Source organism: Chelonia mydas, chromosome 2 (assembly GCF_015237465.2).
Source record: "Chelonia mydas isolate rCheMyd1 chromosome 2, rCheMyd1.pri.v2, whole genome shotgun sequence".
In the NCBI taxonomy this organism is placed as follows: domain Eukaryota; kingdom Metazoa; phylum Chordata; order Testudines; family Cheloniidae; genus Chelonia; species Chelonia mydas.
Genome location: NC_057850.1, coordinates 85,041,105 through 85,059,340, shown reverse-complemented (window position 1 = coordinate 85,059,340; position 18,236 = coordinate 85,041,105). Strand labels below are relative to the sequence as shown.

Sequence of the window (18,236 nt, the reverse complement as noted above, 5' to 3'; positions counted from 1 at the left end):
GCCTCTAAATACCTTGGAATCTGTGAACTGTTGAGTTACAACATGAAGAAATTAAAGAAGAAGTGAGGAAAGAATACTACAGACAAATAAGAACGGTTCTAAGGATAAAACCCACATAGAAGAATTTAATCCGAATTAATATGTGGTGATTCCAGTAGTACCATACGCTGCTGGAGCAATCCAGTGGAATCCAGAGAAGAAAAATTTGACATCCAAACAAGAAAGCTCCTGGTGATGCACGGAGTAATGAATATCAGTCAGGGGGTGGATAGGATGTACATCTGACGATATGATAGAGAAAAAGGTTTGCTACAGACAATGAAAAATATAACAGCAAATTAAATGAGGAATCAACCAGAGTGAAGATCCTCTGATCGCAATAACAAGCAGTGGCCGAAAGCATGTGTCCCAGCCCAAGAAAGCGTAAAAGAAAAGAGAAAGCAAATTGCCCAAGAAAAACTTGAAAGATTTACACAGAAATCAGCAAACAGAGAGTGATGAAGAGAGATCGAACCCTTTAATGATCAAAGATTAGCAAACTCATGGCTTGTAGCAGGCGTGACAGTGTGACAGATATGACAACGTCCTGCAATATGCTGGACAAACCTTACTGAATTAAGTTAAACGTTGTTAAGTTTAAGTATTTTAGGAGCTCACTGTATTAAAAATGTAAATGTTTATGTGTTACTGTGGAATTGTGTGTAACTTGTCTGGGAGACATGATTAATGGGAAGCAGAAGTGTTATGTGCTTCTGAGGATTCTTTTCAACAAAGGGATAAGACAAGAATGATCTCTGAGTTGAGCAAGCTTCCTAGGAAATACTTGCAAGGAGGGGAATGAAAAAGCCCACATCTGGACTGGATCTTTTGAAGCTTTAACATGGGGAGTGGTCCATTTTCTCTGAATTACCTATTCCCAGGATCAAAAGGCAATAACAGCCTAAAGGAGTAACTCCCAGATTCATGAGGGGGCTTGTTCTGAGCTAAGAGCTGATGAACTTGTGACCACAGAAAAACCTCTTGTTGGGTGTGAATGGGCTCCCTTTTCCTCTCCAGGAAAACCCTGCCTGGTAAACCTTCTGGGTGAATTAATCAGCACACAGGTCCACCAAGGTACCTTCACCACATGTGTTTATTTTTTGTCTCTTTCTTAAGCTCCAGGTACAATACAACCATATAGCCTCAGTTATGAGGAGCCCCTTCCTCCCTAAGAGTGGGTGCCCTTGCTGGATCATAAGAGGGAAATGCAGGTGCAGTTTCCCTGAACTGTGGTAAAAGGATACCTCGAGAGAGACAGAGTACCTCATTATAAGTGCGCCCTTAAAGGTTAATTACATTGGAAACAAAACGGACCGACATAACTACTCTCCAAACTGCAGAATATGTTCCAAACAGGACGTGTTGAGCTCCTGCGGGAGCTGGGAGGGAATATATGACCAGACACAGTGAGATCATCAAGTGGTTTCATTGGAGAGTCTGAGCCAAATAACAGATTTAAATAAACCATGTGGTATTATGACCACCACATTTTAAAGAGCTCTAGAGAATGAAGAGGTTAAGATTTTATGGGATCTGGCAATTTTCACAGACCAAACGGTGCAGGCAAAGAGGCTGGAAACAGTTTTTGTAGAAAAGACAAACAAGAACATGGCAATTAATATTGTCATACTAGCAGCCAGAAACATTAAAAAAAAAACAAAAAACAAGAAGAGAAGATGGTGAACTATGAAGAACTCTGCCACGAAGTGGAATAATTATGGGAGACCAAATACAGAGAACAAATACAATCCCAGTGATTACTGAAGTACTTGGAGCAATCCCTAAGGGTACGAATGAACAATTCAAGAGCACATTAGGATACAAGACGTCATGATCGGTGACCTCCAGAAGACAGCGCTCTTAGGCACTGCGAGAATGTTAAGGAAAGCCAAAGGAGAACAAGTGCATTTGAGCACCTAAAATGCAGGAATTCTATGGAGGGTTTAGCAAAACCCTAACTACCCAAACCTGCGGAGTCAATTTGTAGTCAGGATTTATTGGTGACTCATGGGGATACATTTTAGACAATAGCTTTTCCCTTTTTATGTTTAAAGATTTTGTGAAGGTGTGGGGGAGCAGGGGCCCCACTTCTGTTCATTTATAATGTCCTACTTCTGTTCATTTATAATGTCCTTCCCCCACTGTTTGTAGCACATGAAGGGTTTTCTTAGTAAAACAAACAGCCAAAAGAAAGGTCCTCTCCTCTGTCTTTCCCTTAGAGAGGGAAATCTGGATGAAAACAAAGAAAGGCAAAGGTGGCCTGGCAATCAGGCAGTCTTTCTGGATTCAACCCTTTGGGCTTATTCTTTCAACACATTTATTGCCTTTTAATGGGTCAATCTCTGGCCCCTCCTGCTTTGTAGTTGGGCCGTGCAGTTTTGGGATGGGTGAGGCCTGCTGCTGTCTCTCTCTCAGCTGGCCTGTCTCTGCTGTCAGCAGACTCTGAGGCAGAGCAGCCCTCCTCCTGTTCACTGCTCCTTCCTATAGGACAGTTTTCCCTGTTAAAACTCCACCCCCTCCAGGCAAAAAAAGCATTTCAGTGCCCCTTGTTGGTGTTGAACAGGGCAGAAGAGCTTGTTAGTCTCCTCCCCAGAAGAGTGAAGGCGTGCCCATTCACAGAGGGGCTATTTTATTTTAAATCCCCATGATGGAGGACTGAGGGATAATAACAATAAATGTAGTTTATCATTAAGGTTAAGATTTTGTCATGGGTGTTTTTAATAAAAGTCCCAGACAGGACCCAGGCAATAAATTAAAATTCATGGAAGCCCATGACTTGTCTGTGAGGGAAGGACTACAGTGGGAACCCCATCGGGTCTGACCACTGACCTTTGCTCCAGTCCTGACGCTGCTCCTGCGGTGGTGGTTGACCCAGCCCAGCTCCGTCCCTGGCTGCTGCTCCATCTCTAGCAGCCCTGGGCCACTGCTCCGGCTGCTGCTCTGGCATCCCCTTGGGCTGCTGCTCTGGTGTCCTCAGGCCACTTCTTGAGCTGCTGCCCAGGTCAGTGCTCTGGGCCACTGCTCTAGCAGCTCCAGACAGCTGCTCTGGCTCCTGCGGGCTGACCCAGTGGCCACTGGCCACTGCTTCTGTGGCCCAGAGCCATTGCTTCTGCAGCGGCAGCCTGCTGTTCCTGCAGCTTTGGGCCACTGCTCCTGCAGCGGGGGCTGACCACCAGCCGCTGCTCCAGTCCTGCTGCTGCTCCTGGGCAGGAGCTGACAGCTGCTCCAGCCCTGCTGCTGCAGCAGGCTGTAGCTGAAGAAGTCATGAATGACAGAATCATATCTTTATTTATTATACATAGATACTTTTCTGTTGGTTTCTCCAAAATCTGTTTGTTTTTGATAAAAGAACTGGCTAGCTTATCTAAAATCTTGAGGGTAAAATAGGTTAAACTTTTATAATGAAAAAATGACTATACATGTACTCATTTCACTTGGAAAATTATTGTACATTTCATACAAAAATATTGCCACGCTAGAAAATCAGGTCTTATTTTGCTGATCTTTACTTCCTTTCTTTGCAGGAGTTTTGGCTGTCATGGATGCATATAATCTTAATTATAAAGAAACCAAGCAAGGAGAATCCCCTGGCGTAGCCTCAGACCTCAATCGCTCAGATAAGGACCCAATTTACATTGGTGGACTGCCAAGATCTAGGGCTGTGAGGTACAGTTAGGGTGACCAGACAGCAAATGTGAAAAATCGGAACGGGGGTGGGGGTGTAATAGGAGCCTATATAAGAAAAAGACCCCAAAATTGGGACTGTCTCTATAAAATCGGACATCTGGTCACCCTAGGTACAGTGTTCTTTCTTCCTTCTGTTTTTTCCCTATGCTTACATGTTTGTAAGTATTGGGGAGGATCTTCAGCTTGTGTAAATTTATAGTTCCATTGAAGTTACTAAGTTATGACAGTTTACCCCAGCTGAGGAGCCGGCCATTATTATTATTTATTCTTAACTGTTTTCATCAGTGGATCTCAAAGTGCTTTACAAAGGGAGGTAAACATCATTGTCACCATTTTACTGATGGGGACACTGAAACAGAGAGGTGACATTACCCTCCCCACTCCAAAGTCACAAACAGACCAAGTCTCCTGGGTCTGGGTCCGAGTCCAGTGCTCTATCCTCTAGAGCACACTACCTAATTTAAACCACTAAGTGCCAGGGATCAACTGACCATATACTAGATGTAGTCCATGCTGATGTCTTTATACTTTACTCCTCTTATTTAAATAACAATTGTCATTACTCCAGTGCTGTTTATAATGTTTATGGTTTTAACATACCATATAGATAGAGTAGCGAGGGCCTTGTTTCCTTTTAAAATAGCCAAATCAGTCTGTGTTCCTGAAATGTAAAATCAAATCAAATAAAACCATAATCTGAATGCATGCAAACTTTATGTAGACACCATGGTTTCCAACTAGTGTTAATGGAAAAAAACCTGTTCTTCAGCATACATTTTAAAAACTCTTAAAATGGAATTTTTGCAACTCTGTCTCAGTACTTGGACTAGAGGAAGACCAAAAATAAAATATCCCAATAGGAGCCATTTAAAAAAAATAATTTGTGGATGTCTCCAGTTTACAACATATGCTTTCTCTATTACACACCCACACTGGTCAATTCTTCAAGCTGACTCAATTCAGCCTGAATATAATGGCTCTAAAGTCTATATCTGATTTTTCCTGCAAATAAGGTAGTTAGATTTTTACATAGCATCTCTGTGCCTGGATAATTAGTGCCCACAGCTGAACCCCTAGGAAGCCACAATGAGCCAGTGCAAGTTAGACCAGGTCTTAGATTGTTCTAACTTGCACCAGACAGCTCTAATAAGAAGGAAGGGGTGGGATAGGTGGTATAGAGCGCCTTTACCTCCTCCCTCACTGAGCTGTGTCATTGCAGCTGAGGATTTACCCCCAAGCTTTGGAAATGAGTCATACTTTGGTTTTGCAGTGCATTGTTGTACATTTGTGTGTTCCAGCTTTTAGTGCTGTCTCCTCTGGATTTGGTAGTTCAGATAAGATTTAATGTATGTTGTGTGGCTACATTTTGGCTCTATTTGGCTCCCATTAAAAACAATGAGAAAACTAACCCTGATTTCAAAGAGCAGGATCAGCCCTTTAAATCAATCTCTCCTTTTCCTGTTGAATAATGTAACTTTACATTTTCCCCAATAAATCCCAATTAAAATTATTAAACCAGTGTTTTGTTTTTACCATGGAAACTAATTTTTTCTTTCAGGAAAGGGCTTAACAGCAGAACATATGTGGGATGCATTAAGAACCTAGAAATATCCCGCTCTACCTTTGACTTGCTAAAAAACTCATATGGTGTGAGAAAAGGGTGCATACTGGAGGTAGGAAACTGGCAGCTCTCTTAGGTTGTTATAATCTGATTATTGCTGTGGATTAAACAATGAATCAGTGTTTTGTGATGCAATGTAGAGAGTAGAAGTGTATTGCTTTGTTGATAAATTATCAATTAGTCCACTATTGGTATTGTTCTTTCACATTCAACATCTCATAGGGGACAAAAGTTATCAATTATTTCTCTCCTTTTGCAAAACAGCCTATCCGTAGTGTTAGCATCTTGAATGATGGCTACATTGAGTTGCTACCTAAGTCCCTGTCTCCAGAATCAGAACTGATGGTAACTTTTGCTACTAAGAACAGTAGTGGCATCATCTTGGCTGGTCTCAGCAAAGGAATGGAGAAGCGACGACGAAGACAAGCACATTTGGTCAGTACTGACTGCTTTTAAACCTTAAATACTTTTTCACTACTTTGCTTCTACGTGTCTGATCACCTGCTTAGTTTAAGAATATAAACTGGATAGCAGTGCTAGAAAAAAATCCACTGGGGAGTGAATAGGAAGTTTTTCTCAAGCAAATAATATTGACTCTTTCAGAATGTAAACTTGCATTACAAATTAAAAAAATATATCTAGCCCTGATGGTTGCAAAGAAATATGAGCCAAATATCAGCCAAAGGTAAACAAGTGCAGTGTTGTGTTCCTGAATCTGCAGACAGACAACTCCAGTACCTCTACTGCTGCTCATGGTTTTGCAGAATTGAAGCAGAGTGAAAACTGACCAGAGCATTGTTGATTTTGCTGCTGCTATGTGGAGAGGTTGAAACTGAAAAGAATGAAGTCAGTTTCATCCTGCTACTACTTAGAAAAGCTATGAACAGCAACAGAGGCAGGCAGTGGGGAGGAAGATTCAAACACGGAGATTGGGTAGGAAGTAGAGTAGTGAAGGCACCCCAGATATCTGATTGTAGCAGCCAGGAGGCTGGTAGAAGGGTAGGATAGTAGATACCCACTCAACTTACAACATTCAAGAGGCTCTGGAATGAGAGGGAGAACAGAGGGAGAGACAATGCTCCTTTCCCTTTCCAGCAGAAGGTGGTGGTTGTTGGCTTCAAATTTATCGAATATCGGCTATCTGGAGGCTGGTGTGAAAGATGGAGCTCCCAAGCAGCGTCCAAGGACGGCATCCCAGCATCCTTTCCTTTAGCACTATCTTATGGGGATATAAAGGGATTGCGTTTTTACCTGAGCTTTTACCATGGACAGAGGGACTCCCAGCTTTCATGTCTCTTTAGTTAGAAGGCTTAGTTCTCTAGCTGTTATCTGTTCTCATTCACTGTCACAGTGTTACAGTATTTGACTGCAGGGGCCAGTTTATGTTTTGGTATTTTATTTTTGATTTGTTTCCACTGAAATTTTAAAAATAAACAAAAAAAATAAATAAAATAAATGATGGATGTTTTCTTCTGGTTGTGGAGTTCATCGGAGTTTGTCTATAACACCTAAATTTGGTGGCAGATTTGACCACATCACCCTTTTAAGTATTATTTATAGGGTATGAAAGAAAACAAAATTGCAGTAAAAAAATTAATTGAATGATTAAATCTCCACAGCCCTTCTTTTCCATCATGCTGATTGATGGTCATCTTGCAGTGCATATTAATGCAGGAGACAGAGCAAGTACTAGAAAAATCATCCTCCAGCCTGCTAATGGAACATACAGTGATGGGCAAGAACATTCTGTTATCCTGATCCGGAATAAGAGGTACATGTGACTGTGAACAGTACCACTTGTTTAATTACTGTATGTCATTTTCAGTTCACCATGTTCCCTGAAGAACTGGTTTAGCTAGCTCATTTCAGTGGAATAATCAGGGTTGTGTGTTTCTGTTGTTATTGAAAGAGTCCTGATTTATATGGTAATTGCATACAGCCACTGATTAAGTTGTGCATAAAAGCTCTCTTGAAAGCTTTAGACAGTCGGGACCACCTGAGTAAAATGTACTAAATATTGCTAGAAAAAGTAGACAGTTAATTGACTATTTATTTGACTAAGAAACATACATGTCCAATTTACTCCTGTAACAGGATTAGTCGTCACATTTCTAAAGCTACTCAACAAATCCATCCTACTAAATATTAAAATATTATTCAAAGAACCTCTTTAGTTGTAAATGGTTTAGGTGGATTATCAAAAGCTCTGAATCTTTAAATAGGCGTGGGAACTAGGGTGTGGGGGGTGCTGCACTTATCTGCTCTCAACTCTAGGGGATGGGAGAGGGGTGCAGATGAGGGGGGGAGGACAAGGTAAAAAATTTGGGGACCATTGCTTTACAGTTTTGCTGGCTCTGAGCACCCCCACTATAAAAAGTGTTCTAGAGCCACTGAATCTTTATTTCTTAGCACCTGGCATTCCTGACGTTGAAATTAAGTTCCTTGTTGAATGATCTTCCGCTTCACCCTTTCAGGATAATAACAGTACAAGTGGATGAAAGTAATCCTGCAGAACTGAGACTTGGCTTGTCGGCAGAAATGAGCCCCATGAATATTTCCAACTTCTACGCTGGTGGGGTTCCAGCAGGAGAGGGCATTTCTGGGTTCAAGATGACAGAATCTTTTTACGGCTGTATTAGAAATCTGATCTTTAACATGCAGTAAGTCCGAATGAATGGCAGCACTCTTTTGGAGAATGGAACTGCAGGCCTGTGTATATAAAATGTAAACTGTTGCTTTTGACTATAAGATCTCCAGGGCATGGACCATATCTCTCTTTTTTTGTGTGTGTGTGCTGTGGGCAAGCATTCTGCCAGCACTCTGTAATAAATAGGAAAATGCAAAAGAGATTAGTATCAAACTTGCATCAGTGAGTATTGCCGGCCACATTTTCAGATATTCAGTCAGCCTCAGAAGTGCCTTTAATGCATACAGATACATTGCACAAACCCACATAGTTGGGTTCCCAGTGATCTGATTTGCATGCACAAATAAGATAGCTGGCCAAGAAAACTGTTGCATGAACATTGTTGTGTAGAATTAGAGGATACTCTTTAATGATTTTCTCCCACTGTGCTTAACCCTTCTGAAACATTTTCCACTGATGTGCAAATCTTCACCCATTGACAAGTTGGTAAGTTCTTGTAAAGTACTGTCATCTACTTAAAGCCCTCTCCTTTGTAAACCCAGGCTTCTGGATTTCACCACTGCGGTGAGGTACGAGCATGTGGATATGGACAGCTGCTTGCTTTCAGAGAAGCCTAAATCTGCCATACAAGCAGAGGATATTGAGATTCAACCAGAACTGCAGCCATTGCCAATTCCTCTGCGGCCTCTTACCGAAATTAAGAGAGTACATACTACAAACTTAGTGCATGCTGCCCCTGTCGGCAAAGTGAGTATTGAGGGGGGAGCAAGGTCTATCCTAGCTGTGTTTTTCTTAGCCCCAAATACAGAGCCATATGCTTACTTCCCTTCTGTGTCATGGAGAGATAGAGCTGAATGTAAATGACATGAACAAGGGCTTGAAAAGATGGTTTGTAAGGGAAAAAGCAATGCTGTATACCTCTGTACAGCAGTCACTTCTGGGCCTTACACCTTGAAGGCCATGAGGAAGGGAAATGCAATTAAGTGTGCCAATGATCAGCCACCTGTACACTTGCAACTGAGGAGTTCTGCATAAAAAAGGGGGATATAGACCTCAAGGCAGGTGACGTTAGAGAGTAGTTGCTATTATTGGCGTGTTCTCCTGCCAAAGTGGATCTATGCCGAGATTTGCAGTGCAAATTAAAGTTGATTGAATCAATGTTATGTCACCATGCAAAACTCAGTGGTCATGTGCATACAGTTGCAAGTCCCTGCCATGCTTTCATTGCTGAGGATCAAACCCGGACCGTTGTGGAGGCAGAAGATCAATAATAGTATCACAGTCTTTACCTGTGAGTCTTGGGCCTCTGTGTAGTTCACACAATACCTGTGTGGGCTATATTCCCCAGAACATGATGCAGCATTACTTTTCTCTTTCTGGAGCTGTATATCTTTATGACTGAGTGTTTTCTGAGTGTCTGGTAATCGTTTTTATGTGGGACGGGGACATAGGTTTTGTGGATTTTATACCACATGCCTATAAAAAGAAATGCTAAGCCGTCTGAGACCTGTAGTATAATTTTGTTTCATACTCTGATTCAGAGCTATTGATGCTCTGAATAGATGAGAATATATCTCCACCAAGAGTAGCTAAGGAATTTCACACCAAAATTCTACTCTGACCTCCCCGTGACAAAGGCCGAGAGACTAATGAACAAGTAAACTGGAAGTAAATTAATAAATCAAAAGCTAGAACACCTAACTAGCAGAGACTTTTGTGTTAGTGCTGTGAAGCATGGTCTAGTCATTATAACTCATTTTCTGTGTGCTTGCCAAATGTCCCAACCATCTGAGAGTTCAGGCGATTGCTGTTACAGTACACTTCACATTTTTCCAGTGTGTCAGTTGCACGTGGAGCAAACAGCACAGCTATGTCACCATAAAAGAGTACTCCTTACGCAACAACATATTTTAATGTCTCTTGTGGAATATTCTCTTTAATGAAGCTCTTTCATTAACAGGGACAGTGTGCACAGGATTCAATACCAGATCATGTTCCCAGTGCCCACCAGTTTGGCCTTGCTAAAGGCAGCCACATAGTACTGCCTTTTAATCAGTCTACCGTCAGAAGGAAGTAGGTATATCTTGAATGACACATGACACATTTATGCAGCTAAATGCAAGACAAAGAGAACAATTTTTATAAAGGAGTGGTGTCTCTCCCCAAACCCAGCATCAGACCTTGCCTCTGCCTCAGTTTCTTTACTCTGCCATTATCAACTAAAGCCCTGCACCTAGTGGATTGTAACTACGCTCCTCTCCCAGGATCTTCTTTATTGACATAAATTAATAGTTTAACTCAAAATCAGAGTCTCCCAAACTTTCTCTTCAGGCATAGCAGTCCTTTGTGCCCCTTGTGGGCTTCTAAATCTCTCACAGGGTTTTCCTTCCCAGTACAAAAATACTTCAGCCAGGTCTTATTCCAGAAACTTCTTCCCCAATTCCCTCTGGATCCCCTGCAGGAGCTCCCTTCTGCACTCACTCCTCAGACCACCTGTCCTGAGAGCTAAAGAGAGTCCACCTGCTCAGTTTTTCCTTCAGTGGGCTGGTATCCAGCTTTCCCACCCTGCTCTTATATACACTCCCTACATATCTGTCTGTGTGCTAAGAAGCATCTCCCTGATCTTTTCAGTCTCTCCCTGAACTCAGGCTTCTCTATATATCCCAGCAGGCCTGGCTATGAGTCACAGGCTTCTACCAGGTTAGCCCAGGGCTCACTTCCCTCACCTGGAGAGGTGGCCTGAGCCTTTCACAAGGTGCAGCTGAATCCAACCCCCTTAAAGAGCCCACTCACCCTGTGACAAGCTGTTCGTGTGTTTCTGATATATGGTATTACTTTTTATTTCGGAAACTCTATTGGTCATGCTTTCAAACATATACAGTGGGTTATAATTTACTTTGATCCTTTTTTAAACCAATAACTTTTAGTCTTCAGGGAAGTTTTCTATCACTACAGAACAAGGATTTGAAAAATATTCTATTTTTACTGTCTAGACTTTCTGTCCAGCTGAATCTGAGAACTTATGCCTCTAGTGGCCTGATTTACTACCTGGCTCACCAGAACCAGATTGATTATGCAGCCCTTCAGCTTCATGGGGGACAACTCTATTTCTTATTTGATCTTGGAAAAGGAAAAGCTGTAGCCTTTCACCCTGCTGCCATCAGTGATGGCAAATGGCACACGGTAGGTACCCAAGAGGCTTGAACTCACCTGCAGTCATTGGGTCAATTTTGCTTGCCTTTCCCACACATTAGCGAGAGTGTTTGCATGCAGGACTTGGCCACTGTTCTGAAATAATTCAAATACCTGAATAATGAACTTCTCTTTTTTATTCTTATTAACTGTGAAGTGAGTCCTGCACTTAACAGCCTATAAAGTACTTCAGCTTATTAAGAGACAATTACTTAATGAAAAGAGGAGTAATAAGCCAAAGCAGCAATCACCCCTTCTATGAGAAAATCCTTCGGAGTGGCCTGGAAACTCTGAGTTGTAACTATTAGGGCTGCTCAGGGCTGGAATACACCGAACCCCTAAGATGCCAGTAGTGTGCTAGGTGTACCATGATTTGGAGGCAAACATTGTAGATGCTTCAGCAGCTAGGCCTTCTGGTGCTAGCCCTTGTGGATCCCAGTGATCACCGAGACATGTGGTTAAGGGAAAGGGGTATTTAACTAGGTCTGGAAGGAAGGGAAAGGTTGCAAATACCATAGGTACAGAGACTTAAACAGCTACAGTTCAAAGAAACCTGTAGCTGTTCTTGTTAGAGCCCTGGGACAGTCCAGTCGAGTCAGGGATCTTCATGCCTAGTGCCTGGGTCTCCCTCTCCAATCCAGTCCCTAGTTAAGCAAATAAGAGTTTGCAGGTTTCCAGGGCAGGCTCAGTTAGTGTCTCTCATTGGGGCCTTGCTGCACTGGCTCGCTCTCCAGCCATTGTTGCTCCCCTATAAGCCCTACACAGATCTACGCCCAGCTGTAGTGTCTGGCAGACGCAGCTTGTTCCACACACGGCTCTGCCCATAATTCCTGGGAGTTCCTATCTGCACCCAACTTCTGCAGATCCTTGCTAGTCACTGCTGCTTCCCAAAGATGCCTAGTCATTTCCTTGTTCAGGATCCTTCCTCCTACCTGGCTGGGAGGAAGGGAATGTGCAGTGGGGAGGGAGCTGATAGGAAATGTAGTCCCTGCTTAGCAGGTTCATCACAGAATTTTCTGCAGATTTCTCCATCAAGGGGTAGGGGTTGGTGCAATGTAGAGAAAGTATATGTGTTGGCCACAGATGTCAGAGAATCCAATGGAGGCCAGGGCCTTCAGTGCAGAGGCCCTGTATCTCTGTACCCTGCCTCTCTCTGGTTTCCTGCCAGCAGAGCTCCACTGGACCCCCTTGTCTCTGGGAGGCTCCTCCCTTTGTGAGGAGGTTGGGTTTCACGCTGCACCGGAGCTACGCACAAAGGTTAGGACTAACTCTGTCAGCATTAACTTAAGCGTGAATTTTCCTTGAGGCTGGTGGAGAAGACAATATACATCCCATTAGTCCTTGCCCTTCTTCTCCGTGCCTGGAGACCTGAGGGGGCATCTGTGGGGATGGATGGCACAGAGGTGCCACCTTCCACGTCCATCCTGGGAGTCCTCAGAATATTGTCTTGCATGCCTAATACAAGTAGAGCAACAAACAACATAAACTACCACACAAAGAAAGTAAAGATGCACTACAGTCAGAGACACCACAGACGAGCTCTAGTGTATGTTGAGGGGCAGAATATTCCGGAATTATGGTCCCCACCAACAGTTTTGAAGCTGCCTTAAATATAACTAAAATAGACCAGTTCTTTTATTTAATGCGTTAAATACTAATAGCAAGACCTTGAAATGCACTCACAGGACAATAGGCAATCAGTGCAGGCCATGGAGTGTTTGAATGTCAGTGATTTGGGGATGAAGGCCCTTGAGCATTAATGCTGTTGCGTTCTGAAATAACCTCAACTTGTGGAGGACTTCTCAGAGTAACTCCAAATACAGTATGCTAATGCAAGCTAGCCTCTGAAATCATCTTCAGAAATGGATCTTGCCTACTCTTATTGTGGGCAGCAGGTTGATACAAACTTTGCTATTTCTTGTAGGTAAAGACAGAGTATGTTAAACGAAAAGGCATAATCACCGTCGATGGACAGGAATCTGCAGCAGTTAATGCTCTGGGAGATGGTAACACGTTGGATGTGGAAGGGAAGCTCTATCTGGGAGGGCTTCCTTTAGATTATACAGCTAGAAATACTGGAAATGTAAGATTTCTTTTGAAAATATCTTAGTTAAAAATGTATAAGAGATAACCCTGATGGTTCACAGCATAAGCTAAGCCCCAACTGTCTGGGGTTAGGAAGCATAATTTTCCAGTACAGGTTTCTTTCACCTTTCTCTATAGCATCTGGTACTGGTCACTGACTGGGGTAGGATACAGGACTAGATGGTCTGTTATTTATGGCAATTCTGCCGCCCTGTGTATTGTAACTTGACACTTACCTCTTCCATAATTGGACTTAATGTATTACAGGCTAACAAAGATGTTAACATTTTGAATCTATAATTTAATGAAAACAGTGGTTAGAAAAATACTAGTGATTTTCATAATAACGTACTGAAGCAAATTCAAGCGCCTTTAATTTATGGGCTTGTTCTCTGTTCCCATTAATGGCAATGGCAAACCCCTGGAGCAGGCCTCTCAAGCATGTGTTTTTGACTATTAGCACTTCTAGGCAGGGATTGTTTTCTGTTTTGATTATACTCTATTTATTTTTACTGCTGTAAGGCATCATGTACATTTGCGGCACTGTATAAATAATTATGTTGGTGCTTTAAATCCCTGAATGTTGTCTTCAGAGAATCCTTAATTTACAGTGATGTCAGGCATTGCTGTGAGAGATCAGCCTGCAATTTGCCTTATGTATTAACTGTTATATCTCACTACGCTTAGGTCACTCACAGTATCCCTGCATGCATTGGCAGTGTGATGATTAACAACAAGCAACTTGACAAAGAGAGCCCTGTCTCCATCCTTGCTGTGAATAAATGCTATGCAACAGCACAGGAAGGCACTTTCTTTGATGGAAGCGGGTTTGCTGCTCTAGGTAAGTGTCATTAATGGAATCAATAGCTTATTGAATTAGTGCTAATGAAAACCCATCAAGTTTATGCTTAGATGCAGTGAACATAATTAAATGACACTTCATTCAACTATTGTATATTCTGGGTATGTATTTCTAACTAACTCCTTCCCCCTTTACGTCCAAGACTGCCCCCTTCCCACTCACCAGTGACTGGCAGTCTGCAAAGGAGTCTCTGACACAAGTAAAAGACCTAACTCTTCTCCAGCTGAGGAAAAAAAAAAGTTCTGTGTGCGTGTAAAAGAGTTTAAACTGGTGTAATTTAAAGGCTGAGGAATCAGAAGGTATAAGGGAGTGAATTTAAAAAAGAATGGGGCTCACTTTACACTTTTTCCATAGGTGCTGGAACTGGAGGTGCTGCGAGACCTCCTGGCTTGAAGTGGTTTCCATCATACGCAGGGTTTACAGTTTGGTTCAATGGCTCTCAGCACCCCCATTATACAAATTGGTCCAGCACCTCTGACTTCTTCTGTTTCCTCAACATATTGAACTACACCAATGTAAACTCCCTTAGATCTACTTAAGCCCAGGGTACTGATGTAAGAGTCTATATGAGTGAAAGGGAACTTCACCGCATGTAAGGGAATTTTAACTCTCACCACTTTACACATAGTTTCTGAATTTGGATTATCGTCTACAAACAGCTTTCCAAAGACTCAGCAAAAACCCTGTCCATTCAGGTTAGTTAACGTGCCTATTAATTATCACATGTACTATTGATTACTTGTCACAGTTCAGAGCAACTGCACTTGTATTCCCCCTCCATGCAATGGCACCCTCTCTTAGGATATGTCTACACTGCACTCTCCTTACACCAGTATATAGAGTACATACACGGCATGTCCCCCAGGAGGGGTATAAATAGCAGGGTAGATGGTGAGGTACTGCTTATGGGAGTAAAGACATGCTTAAACCCTGTGGATATGTACCCTATACATCTCTCTACACACACACAGAGTGCTGTTTTTAGCAGTATGGTGTCCTGTGCCACTGATGGAATCTTTCCTCACTGCAGGGAAAAGCTCAGGCAGTGGGGAAAGGCTTCCCCGCTGCTGGAGCTTTTCCATGCTGCCTCCCTGCTGCCAGTCTTTCATAAAGAGCTTAATTGCTCACAGTGATAACTTACCAAACAGTTTTCTCTAAGCAAATACATTTATTCTTAGGGTAAAAGCATTACAGAAAAATAACATATTAAAAATAATAAAGAACCTACACACACACTAATAAGTTTACCAGAGATCACTCCCACCATTTTCATAAGGATTCTGGCCAGTGTCAGTCCTTCGAACCCTTCCCTAAGGATTGGACACCACCCCCCCCCAACCCCACCCCCTCCCATTTGGACAGAGGGTTCTATCTGTTTGCTACATCAGAAAGAAGGCCTTGGATCAGTTTAAACTCTGGCTTTTTATTCAAAAGTCCTTTATGTGTCTGTTGGCTTCTGGAGAATCCACTTTGAACTAGTATAGGCAAGCCTGCCACAGGCTGCCACTCTCTGGGGGTGTTTCAACCTGAGAGAATTTGCCCACTGTTCTTAGTTCCTGGAGGGGCTGTGGTTACCCTCTCCCATGGAATTACATACAATCCCTGGCCCACAATGATACATAAACTCAATACAATACAAAGATATTGGAGAACATTGCCATATCTGTCACATTCCTAATCTTTTACTTTGTGCTTATCATTTATTTTTCAGTCAAAGAAGGTTATAAAGTCCGATCTGATGTGAACATTACGTTTGAGTTCCGCACCATGGCTATGAATGGAGTTCTTCTTGGAATCAGTAGTGCTAAAGTAGATGCCATTGGACTGGAGATTGTGAATGGCAAGGTGGGTTGCATATGTAGGGGACACTCACTAGGGGAGTTGAATTTAGGGATAGTTCTCCAAGGCTTGTGCAAAATGGGAAAGTCGGAAGTGTTGAGCATTACATCAGTAATAAGTGATTAAACTGAAGGCAATGTGATAGAAACAAAGATGTTGCTGTGATTCATAAATACAACACATAATCTGGGGCAAACATTTGGTCACAAGGAAGGTGGGCTCACATCATGAGGTTCACCACAATGTGAAGCAGCACGGAGACTCCTCATCCTATAATTACCGACCATAGTACTTATGTCAGCCTGAAGAGTTTGTGCTTTCCTTTGTAGTTGGACTCACTACTATACTGTATATGCTGTTTGCTGGACCAGCAAAATACCTTTCATATATGTTGGTACCCTTTTCAATTAAGCTAAACTTGCCCTTACCCAAGCATGCTCTTGCAGAAAGTGTTTAGCTGCTGTGTCTTAGCAAGAATTTTGTTAGCATAGGTGAAAGTCCTATTGTTATTCTGAGATGAGAATTTGCCAGGAAATGGAATGAGTTACCATTCAGTATTCAATCATTTTCTTTTAAAATGAGGCTGAAGAGCTTAGAGGAAAATATATGTAAGAATGTTGGATTAAGTTTCCCTGTTTCTTTTGCTAGAAGTCTTAGTTATTTATAAAGCTGATTTAGAAATCCATCAATTTAATTTTACTTAGGAAAAGAAAATAGTACAAGATTTAGTCCCTTTTTTGGTTACAGTTAAAACAAAGGAGAACTGTAAATCTCTAAAACAGGATTAATGTAAACAGATGAGGCCTTTTAAATTGAATTAAAAACAAATTCTGTGATTACTTTTCAAATATAAATTATATTTTGGAATTTATATTTCTTTCTGTATACAACTGACAAAGCTAAAAGTTAACAACATTATTTATTTAAAACTTTTCAGTGGGTCTGCCTAATGATACTTCAGCAGTGAAGAGAAGCATGAACCAGCTCAGAATAACAGAACCCAAAGAAAACACAATGGCTGTTTGAACCAAGCCATCTCATAAGCACTATTGTAATTTACAGGGAATGTTTTTCCATTAAGTGATTTTTTTATGGAGGTGGAGGCTTTTATGCCTTTATCTGAGACGTGTGGGCTGGTGGGAGTGTCCACCACTATTTCCCCCCATACATACCCTCAACCTTAAGGCTTCATGTCCCAACTATCATCTCTTCAGTTGTAATGGAATGGACACTGCATCCTTGGACACCTTAATGAATATGGAAAGTGGTAGCATTACCAAAGTATCGTTAGGTTTTTGAGAGTCCCAAAGCTAGTGGGAAAAGTGGGGACATTGCAGGGAAGAATCAGGGGATATGCATATAAAAACATCTCTTTATTTCAGTAGATTAAAAAAGGGAAATATTTGCCAACTACAAAAATGACATAATTTAAGGAGTTAATCTGCTAATTTGTACCATGAATAAATAAGTAGTCTAAGCTCACTGCAAGAGCCAGGCTTCTGCCTCCTCATGTTAATTGCAATAGTCCTCGGGCTCTCTTGAGAGGGAGCCTGTGGCTGTTCAGCTCAGCCCTCTGTACATCAGGAAATTTCTCATTATCTGCCACCCAGACAATTTAAAATCTTCTTCATCCCAAAAAAAAAGAACCAACTTACATGTAATGCCATTGACTAGGGAGCTCATTACCCTATTGCAATAGAATAACAATTCCTTATCCCACACCCTAATTTATCCGTTTGCAGACAATGCCCCCAACAAAATTGCTTATCTAAATATTGAAGATTTCCTAGAGCTGGCTATGTCTGAGGTCAGAGTTCCCATCTTTTTTACGGGTACAAAATTGACGAGCTGCTGGCCATGCCTCCATTATAGGGAACTGCAATCTTTATGGTTAGTACTCCGGGTAATTAATTGTGTTCTAGGTCTCACTGGTCATTATGATTCAGAAAGTTACACAGAAAGTACCTTGTAGCAATCAGTCATAATTCCTCACTCCTGTACAAAATAAATAAGTAAATAATACATTGCTTTTAAATATTTTTCCCAATTTGCCCTTGTTTTTGGGTAATATTTACATGTTTGAGGGTCAACACAAAAATTTTGTCTTTTAGCCTGTTTAAACAAAAAAAAAAAAAAAAAGAGAGAGAGAAATAGAACCACACATTCATACATCTGTATCCACACACATATTGGCACTGACCTAGTGGTTTCCCATCCTGTACATAACTGCTGCCATATTGAAGCAATTACTGGACATGATGGTC

General features: G+C 41.8%; 1 protein-coding gene across 1 annotated transcript in view; it reads left to right on the top strand.

Annotated features, from left to right (window-relative positions):
- LAMA1 (laminin subunit alpha 1) overlaps positions 1-18,236 on the top strand; it is a 163,393-nt gene that overhangs the window by 140,789 nt on the left and 4,368 nt on the right. Inside the window, exons 51-61 of the mRNA XM_007062321.3 lie at positions 3,564-3,705; positions 5,285-5,399; positions 5,612-5,782; positions 6,967-7,118; positions 7,822-8,007; positions 8,537-8,741; positions 9,955-10,067; positions 10,988-11,177; positions 13,111-13,269; positions 13,959-14,112; positions 15,845-15,978. Coding sequence (XP_007062383.3) covers positions 3,564-3,705; positions 5,285-5,399; positions 5,612-5,782; positions 6,967-7,118; positions 7,822-8,007; positions 8,537-8,741; positions 9,955-10,067; positions 10,988-11,177; positions 13,111-13,269; positions 13,959-14,112; positions 15,845-15,978 — 1,721 coding nt within the window. The remainder of the gene's footprint in view (positions 1-3,563; positions 3,706-5,284; positions 5,400-5,611; positions 5,783-6,966; positions 7,119-7,821; positions 8,008-8,536; positions 8,742-9,954; positions 10,068-10,987; positions 11,178-13,110; positions 13,270-13,958; positions 14,113-15,844; positions 15,979-18,236) is intronic.